The sequence below is a fragment of the Rhincodon typus genome, chromosome 6 (genome assembly GCF_021869965.1).
Source record: "Rhincodon typus isolate 14 chromosome 6, sRhiTyp1.1, whole genome shotgun sequence".
NCBI lineage: Eukaryota > Metazoa > Chordata > Chondrichthyes > Orectolobiformes > Rhincodontidae > Rhincodon > Rhincodon typus.
The window spans coordinates 92,391,992-92,415,612 of NC_063337.1; the positions used below are offsets into that span (position 1 = coordinate 92,391,992).

A 23,621-nucleotide genomic window follows, 5' to 3' on the forward strand; every position below is an offset into this window, starting at 1 on the left:
AAAGAAGGGTCTAGGCCCGAAACGTCAGCCTTCCTGCTCCTCTGATGCTGCTTGGTCTGCTGTGTTCATCCAGCTCTACACCTTGTTACCTTTATCGAGCTTCCTATTTTTCTTGAATGTTGTACATCCGGCAATATTCAGAACCGACACCTCATCATCTCGCAGCCACATCTCTGTATGGCTATCAGATCATATTTATTTTTTTTAATATGTGCTGCTAATTTGCTTTTATCGTGAATACTGTGCACATTTAGATACAGAGCCTTTTGGTTTTGCCTTTTTGTTATCTTTGTAACATCTAGTTTGACTGCTTATATATTCCCAGGTTTTTCTTTCTCTGTCCCTTCCCGCCTATCTCTGACCCTCATTTCCCCTATTACTATTTTCATCTTTACTTCGTTCCTACTCCTGGATATATGACGTCTTTGCACGTTTGATCTCTCGGCTTCCCTTCAGTTCGAAATCCTGTCTGCTTCCCTACTAGTTATTTGGTTCACAAGTACATTGGCCAGAGCACGTTCAGGTGTGGCCTGTCCTAACAGTACAGACCCCTGGTTTCCTCACCACTGATGTCCATGACCCTGAAACCAGAACTCACTTCTCCCACGTGTAGCTCAGGTGATATCCAGAGATTGTAACATTTTGAGGTTCTGCTTTTTGGTTTAGTCTCTAATTCCACAAGCCGTCTATGCAGAACCTCTTTCCTCGTTCGACCTATGTTGTTGGTACTTACATCGATTACAATGGCTAGATCCTACCCCTCCCTTTGTAAGTTCCTGTCCAGCTCCGAACAGGTATCCTGAACCCTGCCATCAGACAGGCAACGCAGCCTTCTTGACTCTCATTCTTTGACCACCAACAACAACCTGCTATTACATCGCAGCTTTAACATAGTAAAATGCCCCATAGAACTTCACAGGAATAATATCAGATAAATTTGATATTGACCGACAGAAGGAGATATTGGATGAGGTTACCCAAAGCTCGGTCGAAAAGAAAAGTCTTAAGAAGTGTCTTAAAGGAGAGGAGAAAGGGACATAGATTCACTGAACCAATTCCAGAGTGTAGGTCTTAGGAATTAAATGCATGGCCATCAATGGTGATATGATGGAAATTTCTGATACTCAAAAGGAGCCAGGAAATCTCTACTACCCTATATTAAACTTCCACCACAAGTTCATCCAACTCTGGGGTCAATTTTAACCAACTTTTCTTTCTGTTGGTTTCATTTGAATGGGATGAAATTGAGAAGTCAACTCTCTGTCCTCATTTTGACACTCGTTAGATCTCAGCTGGCGTATTGTGTACAGTTGTGGGTGCACATTATAGGAAAAATGTGAATGCATTGTCGAGAGCACAGAAACAATTTACAACAGCTGTTCCAGGAATGAGAAACATAAGTCATAAGGGTAGATTGAAGAAGTTTAGACTGTTCTTGAAGTAGAGAAGAAGGCTGAGAGGACATCTGATTGAGGTTTTCAAAAGTATGAGTCATCTAGAGAGAGTGTATGAGAGAAGCTATTCCTACCTATAAAAGAAAAAAGAATGAGTGGGCAGAGATTTAAAGTGATATACAAAAGAAGCAAGGGCAATGTGAGAAAAAAACTTTTTTCACCAGCCAAGTGGTTAAAATAAGGAATGCACCACCTAGAAATGTGGTGAGAACACGTTGAATTGATTCAGAGATAGTAGGAACTGCCGATGCTGGCATCTGCAATCTGACCCCACTGCCAAAGACATTTTTCCCTCCCCATCCTTATCTGCCTTCTGGAGGGACCACTCTCTCTGTGACTCCCTTGTCCGCTCCACACTCCCCACCAGCCCCACCACCCCCGGCACTTTTCCCTGCAACCGCAGGAAGTGCTACACCTGCCCCTACATCTCCCCCCCTCACCCCCATCCCAGGCCCCAAGAAAACCTTCCACATCAAACAGAGGTTCACCTGCACATCTGCTAATGTGGTATACTGTATCCGCTGTTCCCGTTGTGGCCTCCTCTACATCGGGGAAACCAAGCAGAGGCTTGGAGACTGCTTTGTGGAGCACCTACGCTCGGTTCGCGATAAACAATTGCACCTCCCAGTCGCGAACCACTTTAACTCCCCCTCCCACTCCTTGGACAACATGTCCATCCTGGGCCTCCTCCAGTGCCACAACAATGCCACCTGTAGGTTGCAGGAACAGCACCTCATATTTTGCTTGGGAACTCTGCTGCCCAATGGTCTCAATGTGGACTTCACAAGCTTCAAAATTTCCCCTCCCCCTACCGCATCCCAAAACCAGCCCAGCTCGTCCCCGCCTCCCTAACCTGTCCTTCCTCCCACCTATCCCCTCCTCCCACCTCAACCCCCACGCCCACCTCCTACCTACCAGCCTCATCCCCGCCTCCTTGACCTGTCCGTATTCCCTGGACTGACCAATCCCCACCCTAACTCCCCACCTACACTCACCTTTACTGGCTCCATCCCCGCCTCCTTGACCTGTCCATCTCCTCTCCACCTGTCTGTTCCTTTATCCATCTTCTATCCACCTCCCCCCCTCTCTATTTATTTCAGAATCCCCTTCCCCTCCCCCATTTCTGAAGAAGAGTCCAGACCCGAAACATCAGCTTTCCTGTTCCTCTGATGCTGCTTGGCCTGCTGTGTTCATCCAGCTCTACACCTTGTTATCACAGGTTGAATTGAGTTCTTCAAGAGACCATTGGATGATCATTTGGGTAGAAATTATGTCCAAATCCAGGGATATGGGACAAAGCAGGTGATTGGCACTAGGTAGTAGAACTAGTGCAGGAACGCTGGGCTGAATGGCCTTCTTCTGTAATGTAACAATTCTGTGATTCTGTGATTTTCTGCCTGTTCCCAACATGAAATTCATTGTCTATTTGTTGAATTTATTTGTGAAATCAGCCTGCGTTCCACTGTTGACATTTCATTCCTTGAATGCAGACACCTTTGTGCATAATAGTTAAAGTTAAGGTACGTTTTCAACGTTACCTCTCCCTTACTTTGAGGCTGTACCCTCTTTTATAGAATAATGGAACTTTGCAGCTCAGAAGATGGACCCTCAGTCCATCAGGCCTATACCATTTCTTTGAAAGAAGCATCCAATTAGTCTTACACTAAAACGTTATTGCCATTACCTTTGAAACACTGTTTGCACTCTGATACTACCACTGTTTCAGGTGATTGTCAGAAAATCAACCAAGTGGACCTCATAGAATATGAGTTCACTGATTGGGGCAGTTAACCTGGCTCAGTCAGGGAGCCCTGGTTGACAGATCAGAACAAGCGTGTTAGAAATGCTGTTCACTCTGAGATCTGACTCCGAGGGATCTGGATCAGTGTCAAGGACTCTCCACATGTAAATAAAGGGTGACTTGGTGACAGCATACTCGCCCCTGTGGAGTTATTTCAGTAGCGACAGGAGAAAAGTACACTCCTGAAGCAATTCGCTTGCAACAGTCACCTTTGAGTTGGGGTAAGCGTTTCTGGTATCATGCCATTGTTTGGGAAGCTTGACTCGTTCAATTCTGCCATCGAAGACTGGGCTAAATTTGAGGAAGGAATGCATTATTTTTTCTGAGCAAATGACATCGGGGCAGATGAAAAGCAACGAGTAACTCTCCTGATAGTTTGTGGACCCGCAGCTTTTTCAGTTATTAGGAGCCTAACTTTCCCTGCGGCACCAAATACTAAAACCTTTCAGTAATTGATGGATTTAGTTACATAATACTACGACCCCAAGCTGCCTCTAATTCTAAGATGCTATCAGTTCTATTCGGCAATTTGACAACCGGGGAATCTGAGTTGGGATTTTTGACTAGGTTCGGACAACTGGCAAAGGCATGTGATTTTGGTTTAACCCTTAATGAGATGCTGAGAGAATGTTTCAGGAGATATGTGGGAATAATGATATAACCATGCAAAAGTACCTACTGCCTGAAGCCCAGCTAGACTTCAAACAGGCTCTACAACTGGCCTTATCATTGGAAAATGCGACAAGTGGAGCCTATGAGTTGCAAGTATTCCAAAGGAAGTGGACACCCTCACCAGTCTGACTGAGCTTGGGGAACACCATTTGAGTGAAGGCAATTGCCTAGCATCACTCAGGACGTGTCCTGAACAGAGGGACTCTAGATCAGCCCACAGCAAAACCTTAAAACGAAGCCAAGCCTCAGCCAAATGGTTAAAATTTTCTTCAGGATCTGGGCCAGCAAGTCATTGTAGATGTTGCCGGTACATGGACTTGAAACAGCAAAAGAGTCCCACAAGACCTAAATTGAGTCAGAGAACTCATAGACCAATATTCAGGAGAGTGCCTGGAAAGTCCACCTACATCTGGTTTGGAACATTTAAATTGCTTAGCAACATCCAAATCAGAACCAATCAAAATAAACATCTGGTTAAACTTTCTAAGTTCTAATGCAGGCCAATACCGGTGAGGCCATTTCAGTGATCATAGAACCAGTCTTTAACAAAACTTGCTCTGGATTCCAACCCTTAAGTCTGCACACAATCTTGGTTAGACTGAAAACCTATGCCAGGGTATCTTTACAGATTTAGGGAACAGCTTCAGTTCTGGTCTCTTATAAGAAGCAGCTGGTTCAGTTACCACTGATTGTAGTAAAAGGCTTGGACCCAGCCTTGATGGGGCAAAATTGGTAGTGAAAGATAGATTGGCTCAGCAATTTTCAATTAGAGAACGGCTGTCTGAGTGAAATCCTAAATAAATGCCCAGACGATTTTCTGGAAGATCAAGGGACTATCCAAGCAGCCAAGACCAATTTGCATGTTGACTAGGAAGCAATTCCACTATTCAGTAAAGACCGCCCACTGCCGTTTGCCTTATGGGCAAAAGTAGAGGTAGAAATCAGAAGGCTGGAAAATGAACACATTCTCAAACCAGTCTAGTTTGCAGAATGGGCAGCACCAGTTTCACCCATTGTGAAGCCTGATGGGTCAGTTCGCTATTGTGGGGATTTTAAACAAACGGTAAATCATTTTTCATTGCAAGTTGGAACACCGTCCAGGAGGTCAAGTAGCGAATGCAGATGCATTGAGCCACATCCCGCTGGCAGATGCACCACCACTGGAAGAGTCCATGATGGTTTTAAATTTTCTGACACACTTCCAGTCACAGCTGACAATATCAGACTTTGGACTGAGAAAGATCTGGTCCTGGCAAAACTGAAACTGCTGGTCATTATGGGGGAAACCAAAGGGCTGTCACAACCAGAATTCAAACCTTTTGGGACCAGCAGATACCAGATCACAATAGAGGATGGCATATAATTATGGAGAGCAAAAGTGATTGTTCCGAGCAAAGGTCGCCACCAGATACTGGTGGAACTCCACCAAGGTCATTCAGGGGTTTCCAAAATGAAGATGTTGGCAAAAAGTTGTACCTGGTGACCAGGCCTGGATGCAGACATAGCCGTGTTGGTGGGACAGTGCCCAGAGTGTCAACAAGGACAAAGATTACCACCAGCCGCTCCACCACATTTGTGGGATCGGCCAGGTAAACCCTGGTTACATGTCAACTATGCAGGTCCTTTCATGGGCTCAATGTCCTTGGTCATTGTGGAAGCTCACTCAAACTGGCTGAAGTACATAGAGTTCGTTAGTCAAACACTGGGCCAACGATAGAAAAACTGTGCGCATCTTTTGCAATACATGGACTCCCAAAGAGGGAATTTGTGTATTTCATAAAGTCGAATGTTATTCAACATAATAAGGACAGCTCCATACCATCCATCACCCAATGTTCTGGTAGAAAGAGCAGTGTAAACTTTGAAGGCAGGCTTAAAGAAACAACTCACAGCTTCACTAGATGCCAAACTGCCCCGGTTCCTATTTGATTATAAGACCATTCCTCATGCAACTACAGGGATAGCTCCAGCAGAGTTGTTAAAGGGGAGAGACTCCACACCAGGTTAAATCTGATCTTCCTGGACGTGGTGGGGGTGGAGGTTGGGGAACGGCATGTCAATTTTGGACATGACTTCACTACGCGAGAGAGACAGTTTACTTTAGGGGACAAAGTTTGGTGTAGGAACCATGAGAATGGCCCTGCGTGAGCAAGAGGCATGATGGACGTTAGGTCATGTCCAGTGACGTATAAAGTTCAGGTAAGTGCAACGGTCCTGAACAAGCATGTTGACCGTATGAAAGCTGCAAACTCACAAACGTGCAGAAACAAAATGTTCCCAGCTCTTTGACAGCCTTTCCAACTGTTCTGGAACCCCTGGGTCCTCCTTCTCCATCAAGCATTGAAGATATCTCAGCATTGAAGATGGATACGGATGCAGTCACCTCAACGCTTTTGCTACCTGAAGAGAAGAATTGATTTCTTCTGAGACACTCCAGGCGCAAGAGGCAAGCTACTGTGCGATACACACTGCCCATATCAGAGGCAGAGTTGGAGGAACCTAACCCGGTGCTAAAACGCCCCAGGAGGAGTTACAAAAAAAAGCAATCTATGTCCTCGTATGCAAAGGGAGAGGGATGTAGTGATTGTAATGAGGTCAGCCAGGTGGACCTCAGAGAATATGAGTTCCCTGACTGGGGCTGTTAATCATAGAATCCCTACAGTGTGGAAACAGGCCCTTCGGCCCAACAAGTCCACACCCACCCTTGGAGCATCCCTCCCAGACCCATCCCCCTATAACCCACCTAATCTACACGCCCCTGAACACTACGGGCAATTTAGCTTAGCCAATCCACCTAACCTGCACATCTTTGGACTGTGGGAGGAAACCAGAGTACCCGGAGGAAACCCACGCAGACACGGGGAGAATGTGCAAACTCCACACAGGCAGTCGCTCAAGGGTGGATTTGAACCCGGGTCCCTGGCGCTGCGAGGCAGCATTGCTAACCACTGAGACACTGTGCCGCCCTGGTTCAATGAGGGAGCCCTGGCTGACAGATAAAAACAGGAGTTTCAGATACCCTATTCACTCTGAGAGCTGGCTCTGTGGGCGCTGGATCAGTGTCAAGGACTCTCCACATGTAAGTAAAGGGTGACTTGGTGATGGGATAACAGTCTCTGTGGAGTTACTTGTGTGTTTCAGTTCTGAACAACTTTCTGCGTGGGGAAAATGTTCTCCTCATTTCCCCTTTAATTCTTTTGGCAATTATTTTAAATCTGTGATTTCTATTTGCTGACTCACGTATTAGGAGAAGCATCTTCTTTATCAAACTCTCTACACTTAGCTGGAAGCCCTCATCACTGGTATTATCTTGATACACCTCTTCTGCAGCCTCTCTAACACCTTAACATACTTTCTAAAATGTGGTGCCCGGAATGATACACAGAACTACAGCTGAGGCTCTTAGAATCTGCTGAAATTTAAGCTCATTCAAAACTCTGCCAGTTTCCTAACTCACATCAAGTCTGATTTACCTCTCTGCTGCCTGATGGTTCCCATTATGACAATGATTCAGATTAAAATTGTCATCCCAAAGTGCAAATGTCTCCCTGTAACCTCTTCCAACTCTGAAATACTCATTTCTACAGATATTCACTCCCTTCACCGTTGACACTCAGTAGCAGTAGTGCATAAAATCAATAGAAATTCATGTTAGGCTCTTTAGATAGTACCTTCCAAAGCCACGACCCCTTCCATCTAGAAGGACAAGGACAGCAGAAACTACTACCTTCAAGTTCCCCTCTAAACCACTCACCATCTGACTTGGAAATATATTACTGTCCCTTTATTATCACTGGAAAAAAGTCTGGAACTCTCTCCCTAACTGCATTTTTGACAAATGTGTACCAAATGGATTGCAGCAATTCAAAAACGCAACTTGGTGCCACCTTCTCAATGCCAACTAGGGTAGGTGATAAATACTGGCTCAATCAATGATGTCCACATCCCAGGAATAAACTTTTAAAACTGTTTTCTCCCAACAATTCCATGTGGTAGCAAGTTTCACATTCTCACCACTGTCTAGATAAAGACATTTTTTCTTAATCCCCTATTGAATTTATTAATGACTGTTGTATTTTGAAAATGAAAGTTGTCTTAATGCCAGAGCACCATCAGCTGCTCTCTTGTTAAAGGGAGACAACTGACAAAGAGTTTAATTTGAGGATCACCATGCCTCAGGTGAGGGGTGAGCTTGAGAGACAGGACCTCCATGATGATCACAGCTGGTATAGGAATTGAGCCTTCAACATTAGTGTCAGTCTGCATCACAAATCAGCAGTCCAGCTAACTGAACTAACTGGTTAAAATTAAGAAGTACAATTCTAAAAGGGTACGGAAGCAGAGGGGCTTGGGTATATTTGTGCATAAGGTATGGAAATTGGCAGGGCAGGTTGAGAGGTTAGTAAAGCATACAGTATACTTGGTTTTATTACTAAGGACATAGGGCAAGGAGATTATGTTGAACATATTGGACATTATTCAGGTTCAGCCTCAGGTGGAGTATTCATGCTGTTCTGGGAGGTGTAATTTAGCAAAGATGTGAAAGCATTGGAGAGGTTGCAAAAAACATTTACGAATGGCTCTAGAGTTGAAGAACTTCAGTTATGAAAGGAAGGCTGAGAGAAGATTTGGTAGAGGTGTTCAAAATCATGAGTAGTCTGGACAAGATAGACTAGGAGAAACTGTTAACATGTCACCACAGGTGAAATGATTGAGAACGAAAGTGCACAGATTTAAAATAATTGGCAGAAGGAGTAAAAGCAATATGAGAAAAAGCTTTTTAACTCTGAGTGGCTAAGGTCTAGAATGCACTGGCTGAAAATGTGGTGGACACATGTTCAGTTGAATTGTTCAAAAGTGAATGACCTATAATCTCAAAATTCAGAATTTGCAGGATTATAGGGAGAAGGCGGGAGAATAACATTAGGTGTATTGTTCATTCATTGAACTGGTGTAGACACGATGGGCTGAATGACCTTCTGCATAGTAACAATTCTGAATTTGCAGCTAATGTTTATCCCTCAATCAATGTCACTAAAAAGAAGATTATTTGTTGCTTTTTGTCGCTTTGTTGCTTTGTGCATACTGACTACTGTATTTCCTACCTTATAGCAATGAGTACACTTGAGAAGTACATCATTATCCATAAAGTGCTTTGAGATGTCCTGAGAGCGTGAATTGTGTCATATAAATGCAGGTTCTTTCTTAGAAGAGCAGGGGCTGCATCTGAAAATGTTTCACAGGAAGGTATTCAGAAAGCTTTTGGAGAAATGCTGGGCCATGTTTGTAGAAAGCACTATAAAGCTATAGAGATCGTATATTTAGGTTCAGTGAGATAAAGTGAGATTGTTACGAAGAGAGGCTCAAGTTACTGGGAGTACATCCATTGCATTACAGAAGACCAAGCAATTTAATAGAGCTTTTAAAATTCTAAAGGGATTTTATTAGGGCAAAAAGGAAAAGGCCGTTTCCTGTGCTTTGGTAGCCAGTGATGAGCAGCTTTAAATTTGAGACTATTACTTGGGCAGGCGAGGAGACATGTCTTCAGAATTATAGCATACCATGTTTTCTCACTGAGAATAACATTGCATCTTTTAAGGCAAAAATGGGTCATGATTTTGAGTTGAGCAAGATATGTTGCTGTGGAAGGAAACTGGGCAGTGAAATTAGTTTTCAATTGCTTAGTCTGTGCTGTAAACCTTTGAGGTTCTCTGTGTACACCCAAACAGTGACATAATACTCCTTGCTATGAAATAGTATTACAGATCTGTGGCCGTGTGATCTATAAAGCAGATTTCTCACAGAGGGTTGCTTCTGGTGAATCAGAGGTTTCATATAAACAGTGCGATTATGATGCCAAGTGTTGTTACCAGGGACATAAACAAGATGGGCAGATGTGAAGATAGAGAATGATACAGCCCAGTAGAAAGCCATTCAGACCTAATTAGTCCCAGTCCCTAACCTTTACCTCATAACCCTGTAAAAGTTTCCCCTTCAAGTTTTTATCAGGTTACCTTTTGAAAGTTACTATTGGATCTGCTTCCACTGCCTTTTTCAGGCAGTGTAGTGCATTCCAGATCACAACAACTTGTTGCAAAAATAAATTATTCTCATCTACTATCTGATTACCTTAAACTTGTGTCCTCTGGTTGTCAGAGGGCATGAAGGAAACTTTAGAATCTAGAACTATTTTGAGAAGATTCCCAGGATCCAGGTACCCTGAGACATGTATTCTAGCACCACAGAGAGAGATATCTATGATTGTCATGCATCCACGTTCTGAGGACTAAACTATACAGTCAGTACATTGTATATCCCGTGTTGAAATATTGGAGGTGCCGTCTTTCAGAAAGGACATTAAACCGATGCTCCCTCTGCTCCTTGGCTGAATTTAAAACATCCTAGGGTACTAAATCAAAGAAGAATACAGGAGTTCTGTGGTGTATCCTGGCTAATATTTATGGCTGAATCAACATTAGTGAAACAGATTATGTGATCATTGTCATAGTACTGTTGCTGCATTTGAATTTAACATTTTGAATCTGAGAATACACAATACAGTGTTATGCAAAATGCCCTAATTCAGAATTGACCTAACAACTCCCTGAATCTTCAAGACCAATATTACAAGCAAGCAGAAGAGAAAATAATAAGGACAATAATGTTTCTTTTTCATTTTTCTTTTAGATCTCTTGTTTAGTGGTTGTATAAATTATGGACAATGGAAATTGTTTTTTGACTGACAGCGAGGAATCGTCTGATTACGTTATGTTTTCCACTTGGTATGGAAGGTTGTGCTCAGTTAGGACTGCCTGGTGATCAGTAACAGGAGCTTGAAGCAATGTGGTTGAAAACAGAAAGCCATATGATTTTTTAAAATCCACTCGTGAGGCGCAGGCGTTGCTGATTGACCAGCATTTATGACCTGTGCCTAGTTGAGAAAGTGGTAGTGAACTGCTTTCTTGAACTGCTGTGTCTGTGTGCTGTAGGTAGACCCACGATGCCCTTTGGGAAGGAGTTTTGAGGGAAATCTTGAGGAATATTTCAAACCAGTTTGCCTGCCTTGGTAATCAACTAGATCGCGCTTGACTTCTACCACCACTTTCCTGCTCTATCCACATGTCCCTTACTCTTCCTTCGATATACTGACTGATTAAGCACCTATAGCTACCTAGGATAGAGAATTCCAAAGATTCACAAGTCTCTCTGTGAAGAAATTTCTGCTTTTCAGCCCTAAATGACCGATTCCTTTTCCAAGATTACTCCTGCTTCTAGACTCTCCAACCAGGGGGAAATATCCTTTTAATATCTAGGCTCCTCAATAATTTGATTCGTTTCAATGGGATCAGCCTTCGATCATCTAAATACCAAAGCTTCAATGACCTTGATCATTCTAACAGCCCGTTCCTCTGTGGACAGTGAAATTGTTCCTGACCCACTCCCCTTTTCATAGATATCAAAACAGGCCCCCTGAAATTGAACCCTAAGCACTAAAATTCTACACTTTGTGTCCCCACTTCTCCCTATATCTGCTCCACCACCCCCATTGCCACCTGTACCCATATATCACCCATCCCTGATTCTGTCTCCGTCTATGTGGTGCTCATCCATGCTTTTAGTGCCTTTAGTTTTCATTGTTCTCATGGTCTCCTGGCTGACCTCCCACTTTTGACCCTCTATGAACTTGAGCTCATCCACATTCTGTTACCTGTAACCTAACTTGTATCCACCCCCATTCACCCTCATTCCTCAATTTTTTGGTTTACATTGACTTCCAGTATCTTTTAAAATTCCCTTCCTTACATTCACATCCTTCTATAACCTCATTCCTCTGTGATATCCTCCAGCTGTAAGCTCTTGTAAGTTCACTGCAAATCTCCATTTCTGGACTCTTTTGATTAAGCTGTCAAAGACCTAAGCTCTGGAATTCTTCCTTTAAACCTCCTTGCCCCTCTGTCTTTTTTCATGCCACTCCTTAAAACTTATCTCTTTGACCAAGCCTTTAATCATCTGTACTAATAATTTCTTCCTGTGCCTCTGTTCCTTTTTCTGACGATTGCTTCTTTGTTATAACAATGTGAAAGGTGCTATGTAAATTAAACTCTTCATTCTTTTAACCTTCTTCTACTCACTTATCTGCCTATCCTCCTCCTTTGTCCATTCTCCTCATGTACTGTCCAATTCCATGCTTTGTCCTCCACCCTTGCCTGCTTCCATTTGGTACAGCCATACTAATTGTGCCTAATTTTTCAATGAATTATTTGCTTAATCCAGTACCCATGAGCTACACAAATACACAAAGCATCTTCCTTAAATTAGCCAACTAGCCAGTACCTAGAACTCTCACTATACATGTGCTACCAATAATATGTAAAGATTAATATCCCAGTGCTGATACTTTCTATGTTTCCCCATGAAATACGTGAATAATTAGTTTTCTAAAATGCATATTTTCCTTTGACTTTGAATGTTAATAACATTCACCCTTGTTTTATTCCAGAAGAAAGTATGCCAAGTCATGCAGCACTCTCGGACATGTGGAGTGTTGTCACTATACCTGCAGTGCAAACACCAAGCGCAAGTATGTGCCTCGGAGAGCTGTGCTGTATGTACCTGGGAATGATGAAAGGAAACTCCACAAGATAACCAGTCTTGATGTAGATTGTGTTGTCCTTGACTGTGAAGATGGTGTTGCATTAAACAAGAAGGTACTGCATAATGCACACAAATAAAGATGCAAACATGCGGTAGCACAAGGTATGACTGTGAGCTTACTGGAAGAGTGTAATATTACAAAAGGTTGCTTTTATATTGTTAAGTTTCTTACAGGTGACATTTTTGCTTTTGATTTTCAAAAACAGACTTGCATTTATACCACACCTTCATAGGACCCCTCAATACCAACATGCTTTCTAACCAGTGAAATACTTTTGAAATGTTGTCACCACTGTAATGAATGAAATGTTGCAGAACATCTGCACAATGAGAAAGCTCTACAAACAGCAATGAAGCACCAGCCAGATATTTTTAGAACATTTCTATGCATGTAATAAATGAAATGTTGCAGAACATCTGCTCGGTAAGAAAGCTCTACAAACAGCAATGTAGCACCAACCAGATATTTTTAGAACATTTTTATGCATGTTAGTGGTGCAATATTAGCCGAGGACACTCAATGAGAACATCCCTGTTCTTCTTCAAGGTAGTCCCCATGTAGCTTTCAATAAAAGAAGAGAGTGCTAGGGAAACTTCAATGGGAGAGGTGCAGAGCCAACGTTTGAATCCATTGTGACTCTTCTTTGAACCCACGAGATCATGTTACGTCTACTTGAAAGGATGAATAGGGCCATGGTTTAACTTTTCAGCTGGAAGATAGCAGCTCTAACAGTGGAGTTGGAGTCTAGATTTTGTGCTCAAGTCTTTGGAGTAGATGTTGATTCCATAATCTCTGACTCATTGAGTCACATTAGGTTCCATCAATCATTTCTGAAATTCCTGACATCCAATTATTGATCAACAGAATCTTTCAGGTGCTTGGCTATTGCCTCCCAGGTTTTTTTTTAACTACCCTGTGATTTAGAAAAATTGAGGTACAACGTGTAAAAGACATAATCTCCTGACTGTACCTCCTCAGTAATGTCTCATACTTGCCTCTGTTAAAGGTGCCTTTTTGTTCCTGAGACAGATAAATTGCAAGAGTCACAAGAGGATGATATAGCATAGAAGGAGACTGTTCAGCCCGCTGTGCCTGTGCCATGTCATACCCTTTGCAAATCTGCGCTGAGCTAACTTGCTTTGATCAATTTATGTAAGCCCAATCAGCACATCTGGATTATTGCCCTTCTACAGCCTCACAAGAAATGAACAGACTTATTTCCTGCCCGTGAAGGTACTGAGATGTCATTTTGGATGCTGAGTGCTGATTGTGTGACATCATTTCCCACTGACAGAATGTGAACCTGCTGTTTATTGTGTTCCTGTGTTGTCTGTAGCTGAAAGCATTAAACAGCAAATATTGTAATTCTCAGTGCCCATGAATCTGGCAATACAAAACAATCGCGATCCTACAAAACAGTACTGAGTTCCTAAAGTGTTGCTCTATATTTTGAAAGATGCAATTATTAAAAATGCTACTTAACCACAGATGTTTCATATTTGTAATCAATCTTGCATGTGCACCCAATATTGTTTTAGTAATTTGGACCTTAAACTCTAGAATTCCCTACCCCAAACCATTTGATCTCCACACATCTTTCCTCCTTTAAGATACTCCTTACAATTTATATTTTTGGCTGCACAGGTAGATAGGATAGTGAAGAAGGTGTTCAGTAAGCTTGTCTTTATTGGTCAGTGCATTGAGCATAGGAGTTGGGAGGTCATGTTGCAGCTGTACAGGACATTAGTTAGACCACTTTTAGAATACTGTGTGCAATTCTGGTCTCCCTGCTATAGGAAGCATGCTGTGAAACTCAAAAGGATTCAGAAAATATTTACAAGGATATCGTCAGGGTTTGAGCTATAGGGAGAGGCTGAATGGGCTAGGACTATTTTCCCTGGAGCGTCGGAGGCTGAGGTATAGCCTTATAGAAGTTTATAAAATCATGAGGGGCATGGATTGATTGAATAGCCAAGGTCTTTTCCGTGGGGTTGGGGAGTTCAAAACTGGAGGGCATAATTTTAAGGTGAGAAGGGAAAGATTTAAAAGGGTCCTAAGGGACAACTTTTTCATGAAGAAAGAAACCTTGGAGAGCTGCTGCTGTCCATCTTGTAAATGGTACTGATTATAACTTTTCATAGTTCTAGACCCCTTGGCCAGCTCCCACATTCTAACTTCCGTCAACTTGGCCCCATCTAAAATAGGATCATCCACTCAGCCCTTCCGTCTGAAGACGGTTGCAAATCTGTCAGCTTTGGCTCTTTGTACTAGTATGTTAGACTCGCCCACCATTGAGGATGAAGAGGTTCATGGAGCCTTCACTTCCTGTTGGACCATGTTGAATGACTCTGTGATCTGTGAGTTTGCTTGCATGCTACTTGGTTTGGTCCTGTCTTGTACCTTCACCAGGTTGACACCTCATTTTTAGGTTGAGCCATAGAAAAGTGATGTCACAGTAGGAGACCATTCGGTTGATCCTGTCTGTAGCTGCTGAAACAAAAATAGCCATTCATTCTATTTCAATCTTCCAGCACCTAGTCCGTAACCTTGCTGGTTACAGTACTTCAGATGCAAATCAATTACTCTCAAACAAGTTGAGGGTTTCTGTCTTCACCATAAAACCTGTCAGTGAATTCCAGAAACCCACTACTCTCTAGATGAAAATGTTTTTCCTCATCTCCCTTCTAATCCTTCTATCCATCACGTTATGTGTACGCTGCCAGTAATTGACCTCTCTGCGAGGGGAAACAGGTCTTACCTTTTTACTCTATCTGGACTCCTTGTCATATTGAACACCTCAAGTAAGTTATCTGTCATCTTCCTCTATTCTAAGGAGAACAGCCCTCTCCTAAACAACATTCCTATAGTTCACTTTTCAAGCATTGATAACATTCTTATAAAAATCCTCTGTACTGTCTCAGTTATGTCCTTCCTGTAATACAGTGACTAGAACTATACACAAAATTCTAGCTGTGATCTGACCAGCGTTTCATTGGAATGATTATCCACGATACCAAAATGGTACCCGCAAATAAGCCCACGAAGTCGGCTGGCCGCAACAGGCTACAGGAAGAGTCTGCGTGTCTGTGTGTTGCTGAAAGGCTTGGGGTGAAGGGACTGGGGATTTTAGGTCTGAGGAAGTGGAGTGCCCCCCTTCCAACAAAGTGTATCTAGAGTAGCCACTTCTCCTTCATCACAGAAGTTGCTGGAAAAGCTCAGCAGGACTGGCAGCACCTGTGAAGAGAAATTAAAGTTAACATTTCTGGGAGAAATTAAAGTTAACATTTCTGGTCCAGTGACCCTTCCTCAGAACAGTGCTGAGCTTTTCCAGCAACTTCTGCTTTTGTTCTGTAAAATTAAGCTGACGAACAGTCAAAAAAATCTATTTCTACAAATCAAACACGTAATTTGGATCTACAATTTACGTGTGGCTCCAATAGGACTGGAAGTCGTGAAGTGTTTGAAGTGCAAGTCGCACTGCTGAACACTCCATCTTTGACACTTTATACTGTAAATAATGTAGAACAGGTGTTCCTGCATGGCACTAAACAAATAAGGCACTTTAGACGCCATTATTATTTTGTGACTATTCATTTGCTGCTAACAACAGCCCAATTTCTCAGGCTTTTCCAAACTGAACAGGTCATTTGAGTCAGGATTGGATGCATGTTTCCTTGCAGAAATAAAACCATAATGTCTCCCTGGAGACCTTAAAGCAAAGAGTTATCTACCCTCGCAGGTGGGTATAAAGATTCCACAGACACCATTTCAGAGTAGAGCAGGGTTTCTCCCTATGTCCCTAGCCAACAACTATTCCTCAACCAAACAAAAACAGATTATTGTATCCTTATCAGATTGATGTTTTTGGTAAATTGGCTCCCATGTTTCCTTGATTGCAATAGTGATCTCACTTAGAAAGGATACTTAATTGACTGTAAAGTACTTTGGTATGTCTTGAGTTCATTGAAGGTGCTTTATAAGTGCAGATGCATCTTCAAATTTGAAACATGCTGGAATGAAATTTTTCACAGCAGTGTGATTTTAATCTGTGTTTCAACTAAAACATTGGTAATGAAGGTAAAACATTGGTAATGAAAGGTGGTACAGTGGCTTAGTGGTTAGCACTGCTGTCTAACCGCCAGGGAACCAGGTTCAGTTCCAGCTTTGGGCGACTGCCTATGCGGAGTTTCCACATTTCTCCCCTCGTCTCCATGGGTTTCCTCCGGGTGCTCCTACAGTCCAAGGATATGCACATTAGGTGGATTGGCCATGCTAAATTACCCGTAGTGTTCAGGGATGTGTAAGTTTAGGTGGATTAGCCATGGGAAATGCAGGATTATGGGGATAGGGTGGGAGGATGAGTATGGGTGGGATGCTGTTCGGAAAGTCGGTGTGGACCTTTTGGGCCGAATGGCCCCTTTCCACACTAGGGATTCTATGAAAAAAATGGATTCTATAAAAAATAAGTGTCTGTCATTTCTTCTATCTATCTCAATATTGTTCTGCTTATTGTTTATTCTGTTGTTTAGTTTGCCCGCCTGAAATGAATTACCTCGCACTTGTCCAGATTTAATTCCACTTGCCACTTCTTCTGACCAGTCTGACATGGGATCTTATCAAATGCCTTGCTAAAATCCATGCAGACAACATCCACTGCATGACCCTCATCACTCCTCCTTGTAACTTCCTCAAAAAGTTCAGCTAAATTAGTAAGCCATGACCTTCCCTTAACAAAGCCATGCTGACTATCCCTGATTTATTCATGCCCATCTAGGTATCAGTTTATCCAGCCTATCAGAATTGATACCAATAAATTACTCACACTAAAATCAAATTGACCAGCCTCTCGTTAGTTTGCTTTCTCTCATACCCTTTATAAGCAACGGTGCAACATTCATAGATCTCCAGTCCTCTGGTACCATTCCTATATTTAGTGAGGATTAGAAAATCATTCTCAGAGTATCCATTATTTCCTCCCTGACTTCCTTTTATAAGCCTGGGATATAATTCACCTGGCCCTGATGATTTATCCACCTTCAAGCATGTCAATCCCTCCTGTACTTCCTCTTGCATTGTATTCATTGTATCGAAATACATATAAAGTATTAATGAGCAGACCTTTGCAAAGTTGACTGGACTTGGTCTACTTTTGTCACGTCCGCATCCAATTTACCATCTGATTGGAAACACAGTATCTCCAGCAATGCCAGCACACACTCAGTACTTCTCAGGGAAGATCAGTCAAGACTTTTGTACCCATGTCGCTGGAGTGGGATTTGAACCCACAAGCATAAACGTGATAATGACCAGGTAATCAGTTCTGGTGTGGGTGGTTGCTCAGCTTCACATAGTGCCACACTGAATTCACTAGTTTTTTTACATGAAAGTTATTATTTTGCTTTATGTTGAGATTGAGTGATTGTCCCTTAACTGGGAAAATAAAATTCCTATCATACATGTAAATGGAAGATTAAAGTGTCAGACAACACTAGTCCAAGAACCCAAGAGCATACTATTGTAATGCAACCACTACATTGTGGAATCATGCTGTGTGGTACTATCTTATTAATGGGCTTCCATTTGAAGAAATGAAACATTTTTCAATACTGTGACTTATTTAATATCCTTTATTCAAATTAATCATTTTGTTTAGTACCAGTGATAGTGACAATTCAGTTTTGATGGGGCATTGGGGGTGGTTACATATTATTGTACTCTGTACTTTGAAAGTAAGCCCCAGGATTGCTCCCCACCCCTCCTCCCCACTCTCCCTGGTTGTCCCAGTCCTCCTTGAAGTTTCTGCATTCTGTCTGTCTTATCCTTTCTGACAGCAGAATAGATGCCGGACTAATCCCTGGAAGTTTGGAACTAATGAACTAACCGCTGAGTTGCCGCCACAGATTTTGGTCCCAAACTATACTGTACTTCACACACGATTTATTCTCCAGATGGTGCGACTGTGCAGCCCTGCCGTGAGGGACCACTATTTCCACTGGAGTGTGAAAGTGGACGGATGTTGTTTTCTTTGCAGTTTTGATCATTCAGGAGCTCAGAATGCACAAGGCTGATTGGTTAGTGGGTCTAATGGCTGCTGATTAATCTTTTTTGTTTCTCTCTGTTGTATGGCTGCACGCGAGTTCTCATCTTTCATCTTTACCGTCTTGTGTGTTTGGACCAGTGTAGCCTTACTTCCCCCATCAGCACAGGGCCTTATTCTGCTCCAGGTGTTTGTGGCTGCATGGTAGCAGAAATCACAATGTCTCTTGGCTTTTCATCAGCGCACAGCTGTACGTGATAGTCAGCACAATAACATATTTATTAGTTGCTGGTCCTCCTGTGCTGTTAGATGGTTATGGGACAGAGCTAAAAATTGAAATTCACAGCGATGGTCTGTGTTTCTAATGTCAGAAACTAAAACAAGAGGTGATGATGGGAGATACATTAATGCTGTTCACTGGGGATAGTTAAATGTTACTTTGGCATTACCCTGACAGCATTGCATTGTGGGTATTTGACCTGTATATCAGAGACATGAGTCACAAAACACTATTTACTTCCATGATCATGCATTTTAAAATAATGCAGCACAGGAGGCCATTCAGCCCCTTATGCCTATGCCTAGCCTGATTTAAATAAAGGTAATGAAGATTTCTGACAAAGAGACAATTCTTGCATAGGCTGCAGAAGGTTGATAATGTGAACAAATCTGTAGAAGTGTGGAGAGTTATTTTAGGATGCAGAAATAAATTATGGAGAAAGTATTACGTCTTATGAAGTGCATTTCAGAGATACAGTTTTAAGCATAGATATTGAGGAAAATGTGAAGTATTTTAGTTTGAGATTTCTTTATTTAGAAGGAAAATTTGATTGGTTTGTCATGGCTTTGATTTCTAACTATGTCACATAAATCGTTTGCAGTAGAACACCAGATTGCATCTCTGTGGGAACAATATCATCTGCTTTGGGTGTCTCTGCCTAGCAATGATGGAAATGTCCATGTGGCTGAATATCAGGATCATTCCTAGCGAAGATGACCATTTGAGATTACCTAAAACATCCAACTAGGAACATTTTCAGCTGCTGCAGCAAGCAGCCAGACTGATGATTCAGCGTAGCTCCCGTTACTGTCAGGTCCCATTAAAAGCCATAGGTTCTGATGGGTATTTCGAATCTATTTTGACGTGGTTACATCCATCTTATGCACAAACGAATAGACACAGGAACATTTTTCAGTGCAGAGAAGGAAACTTACTTAATGCAGACCCCCGAATGCCAAAATATTGTTGAGACTATGTGTGGGACCACTGCTTCCTTAGGAATAAATATATTCTCTGTAGTTTAAACATTTAAAACAGCCATTCAGGGTGCTCAAAGGCATCCTTTACTCTCACTGTGAAAGGTATTATTTGTTATGCATGTGTAGTGTATTCCACAAAGTAAATCACAATGAAAGATGGAGGGAGTTCTTTTAACACAGCATGTGAATTAGAAACAGGAGTAAGCTATTTGGTTCCTTGAATCTGCTTCACCATTCATAAAGACCTTGGGTATCTGATTATGGCCTTAACTCAACATTTCTGTCTTACTCACATGACCTTCGATTCTTTTGTTAGCCAAGTATTTATCTACTTCCACCTTTAAAAATATCCAATGACTTCCCTCCAATACTTTGTGAGGAAGTGAATTTCTGCCATCTGAGAGAAAAACAAAATTCTATCATCTCTCTAATGGGTTGGTTTGATATGTACATGATGCCTATAAGGGTGGAGGGCACAGATTGAATGGTAAATTGCAAAAGGGGCATGTAATAACTACTTGAAAAGGAAAGATTTACAGGGATATGGAGAAAGAGCAGGAGAAGGTGGTGTAATTGGATAGATTTTTCAACAGCTGTAACAGCCACAATGGACCAATTGGCCTCCTTCTATTCAGCATGATTCTGTGATAACTGAATTTGCAGTTATTCCTGCGTCCTTCTGGAAAAATGTCACAATTTCGATTAGTGAATATGTTTGGAATTTGAAGGGTTGAATGTTTAACTATCTGAAAATCCTGAGATGCAACGTAACTGTTTTATGTTCACCCTGAATGTGATTTATATTGGAACTGGAAGCGTGACTCGATTTTCTGAAGAAGGGTCTAGGCCCAAAACGTCAGCCTTCCTGCTCCTCTGATGCTGCTTGGCCTGCTGTGTTCATCCAGCTCTACACCTTGTTATCGCATGACTTGATTGCTTGTTTGAAACTGGATTTTTCGATTTATCTGCGGTATGAATAATGAACAGCCGTCACTTTGACCGCACTGTACATTTTTATTTCCTTTTTTGTAAAGTCACATCTGGATTGGTCTGCAGGTTCCTATACACATTTGTTTATTTAACTTTTTCACTTACAGCATTTTGTGCATTATAGTAATGATCACCAGCTAGTTCCAGCTTCACCCTCCTACTGACTGACATGTGTTAGCCCTTCACGAAAGTGTGATGATACCAGGCTCAAGGCTATTTGATTCAGGTTTCATTAACCTTGGGGTTTATTATTCTTTTCACTTGAACTGCGGAGAGCCATCACTTTATTCTGTGTCTGTGCTTACCCTAATTATCAGCAGCCTAGACCCCCGTAAATCAGTGGCTCTGCAGAGCTGTCTTAAGCCACTTTATGTGCCCATTTCTGATCTGATCTGACAACTGTAAGCTACTGTTTCCTCACACCATTTAACTCAGACCACATTTTCAAATCTTATTGCCATTTTCTTCCTCTGTGCTTTGGCATAGTTTTTGCATCTGCCTGGTCCATATCAGCAATTTTATCCAAACCCTTGACAAAATGTTTGGCTGAATTTTTCCTGTCCTAATAAGCAGCCTGTTTATTGTGTCGTGCAATTCAAATACTTCACAAAAATAATGTCACCAGGGTCTTGTCATGTAAGTTAACTGAAACAGTTGTCAAATTTCTTATTGGTTCACAAACATCCAGGGCCAAAGATAGCTGCATCATTGAAACCGATGTCATTAAATTTAATACAACAAGCCTAAGACTGACAATTTTTATAGATTATCTTGCTTTGCAATGCACTTCATTTTACTACATATTGTTGCCAGATATCCATGCTGAAGTTATATGAAGAGAGAGATTGTTTATTAATGGCTGCCATAGGTAGTGTAAATTCTTGAATGCTGTTCTTATTTTAAAATTGCAAGTTGCCACTGAGCATAGATTTTTCTTATGGTTAAAGGAAGAAGCTCGGCTCACAATCGCAGAGATGCTCAGTCGACCTCACGTAGGCCGCACAGATCTGTGTGTGCGAATCAACTCTGTCTCCAGTGGCCTGGCTGAGCTGGACATGGAAGTTATCTTACAATCTAAAGAACTTCCTCCAACCTTGATGCTGCCTAAAGTGGAAACTGTCGAAGAAATCAAATGGGTGAGTTAGCTGAGATTTGGCAAAGCCTTGTGCTTTGATCACATGCCAGATCATTTGGTCTAAAGGGAGAGGGTCAGCGTCAGGAAAGTTTGAACAACACACCCCTTGACAGTTCCAGCTTTGATTGAGAGTAACGCTCCAGCTTTGGGAATAGTAAAGAATGAATATCAATCTGTATAAATAGAGGAGAGAGAGAGGGGTTAAATAAGAAAAGAGGAAAAGGAATATAAGGGGCTGTGCTTGGGGCAAACCAGAGAAATGAACAGGAAGCTTTTAACCACTGTTTTTAATTACTACAGATATTATTTCCTGAATAGTTCTGTATTTCTTCCTTTTTAATTGCTAGCAGGTGTGTTTTTGCTTCATGGCTGGGTTTTTTTTAAGCCCATAAAGTCCTGAAATAAAAACAGGAGACACATCAAATTACTTAAGTCAACTTTGAAATAGCCCTCATTACGTTAACATGCTTTCAATAAATAAGGATGATTATAAAATATAGGAACAGTTAATCTTAAATGGGATCGAAGCAGACCCATTTATAAAAGTTTATAAAAGCGTCTTTAACTCTGATTTTTATGACTGACAAGTGAAACGCTTACTTGTTTTGAAGTGTTTACTGCAGTTGTTTTCACAATGAAATATAAATAACTACACCCACTAAAACCTGACTGAAGTGCAGTCTTTTGTCCAGTTTTTTTTAAATTTTGCAATTGGTACAAAACTTAAAAAATCTAAATATGAAAATTCAGCAGCAGTGAAAGTGGTTTATCTACATTTGTAACACGGATGACAGTGGCTGTTATTAAATAGGCCTTCTTTACTCTTCCTACCCCCACCACTGCCCCACAGTGCCACCAGTCGCTGTCCTGCATTCCACCCCCCTGCCCCACTTATGTGGTGTTAAGGTTGCAACATTAAGTGAGTACATAACTCTGTTTGACCATCCTTCATTTAATTTTCAGTTTCACGTGGGGATTCCTGCTTTGAACACGCCCATTTTCATTCTCCCACATTGCAAGCATAACCAAATCTCTTTACTGTTCATTTTGCCTGCTTGGGGGAAAAAAAATTATATCAAGAATAAACGTGGAGGCTGATTTGTAACTAAAAGATGGACTTACTTGTTGTCTATTGTGTGAGAATCTCTTGCTCTCCTTTGTCCTAGCTTTGGGCACTTGTTTGACTGGCATGGCTTATTGGACTATAACAAGCGTAACTCTGACTCTTTTGTTGTGAAACAATTCCACTGCAAATCCTGAACAGTGTGCATTCTTGCCAACATAGTATTGGGTGTGCTTTGGAATTGAAAGAATTGCTGAGGCTTGCTACTTCTCCTCCCTAATTTCTCTTTCTTTTACTTCAGTGCAGTGAACACTGGACCAAGCCGGAAACTTCTAATCGTCTCTTTCAGAGAGAAAATGAAATTAATTCAAACATGTTTACCAGAGCTTCTTTTTGTATTTTAATATTCACTGTAGATGAATTATGATTTCAGTCTGCAGTTTGCTCAAACAAAAGAACCTTTTGGGTTGGTGTGGGGAGTGTAGTAATAGTGGAACAAAATGAAGTAATAGTGCTTTTTAGTTTTAAAAAAATTCCAAAACTAATTGCATCC

General features: G+C 41.7%; 1 protein-coding gene across 3 annotated transcripts in view; it reads left to right on the forward strand.

The window, feature by feature from the left end:
- Positions 1-23,621, forward strand: part of clybl (citrate lyase beta like) — a 132,219-nt gene that overhangs the window by 99,524 nt on the left and 9,074 nt on the right. For 2 of the 3 annotated variants that reach the window (XM_048598302.1, XM_048598305.1), the window contains exons 3-4: positions 12,428-12,635; positions 21,818-22,006. In XM_048598302.1, coding sequence (XP_048454259.1) covers positions 12,428-12,635; positions 21,818-22,006 — 397 coding nt within the window. The remainder of the gene's footprint in view (positions 1-12,427; positions 12,636-21,817; positions 22,007-23,621) is intronic. The other variant, XM_048598303.1, reaches the window with a different exon arrangement.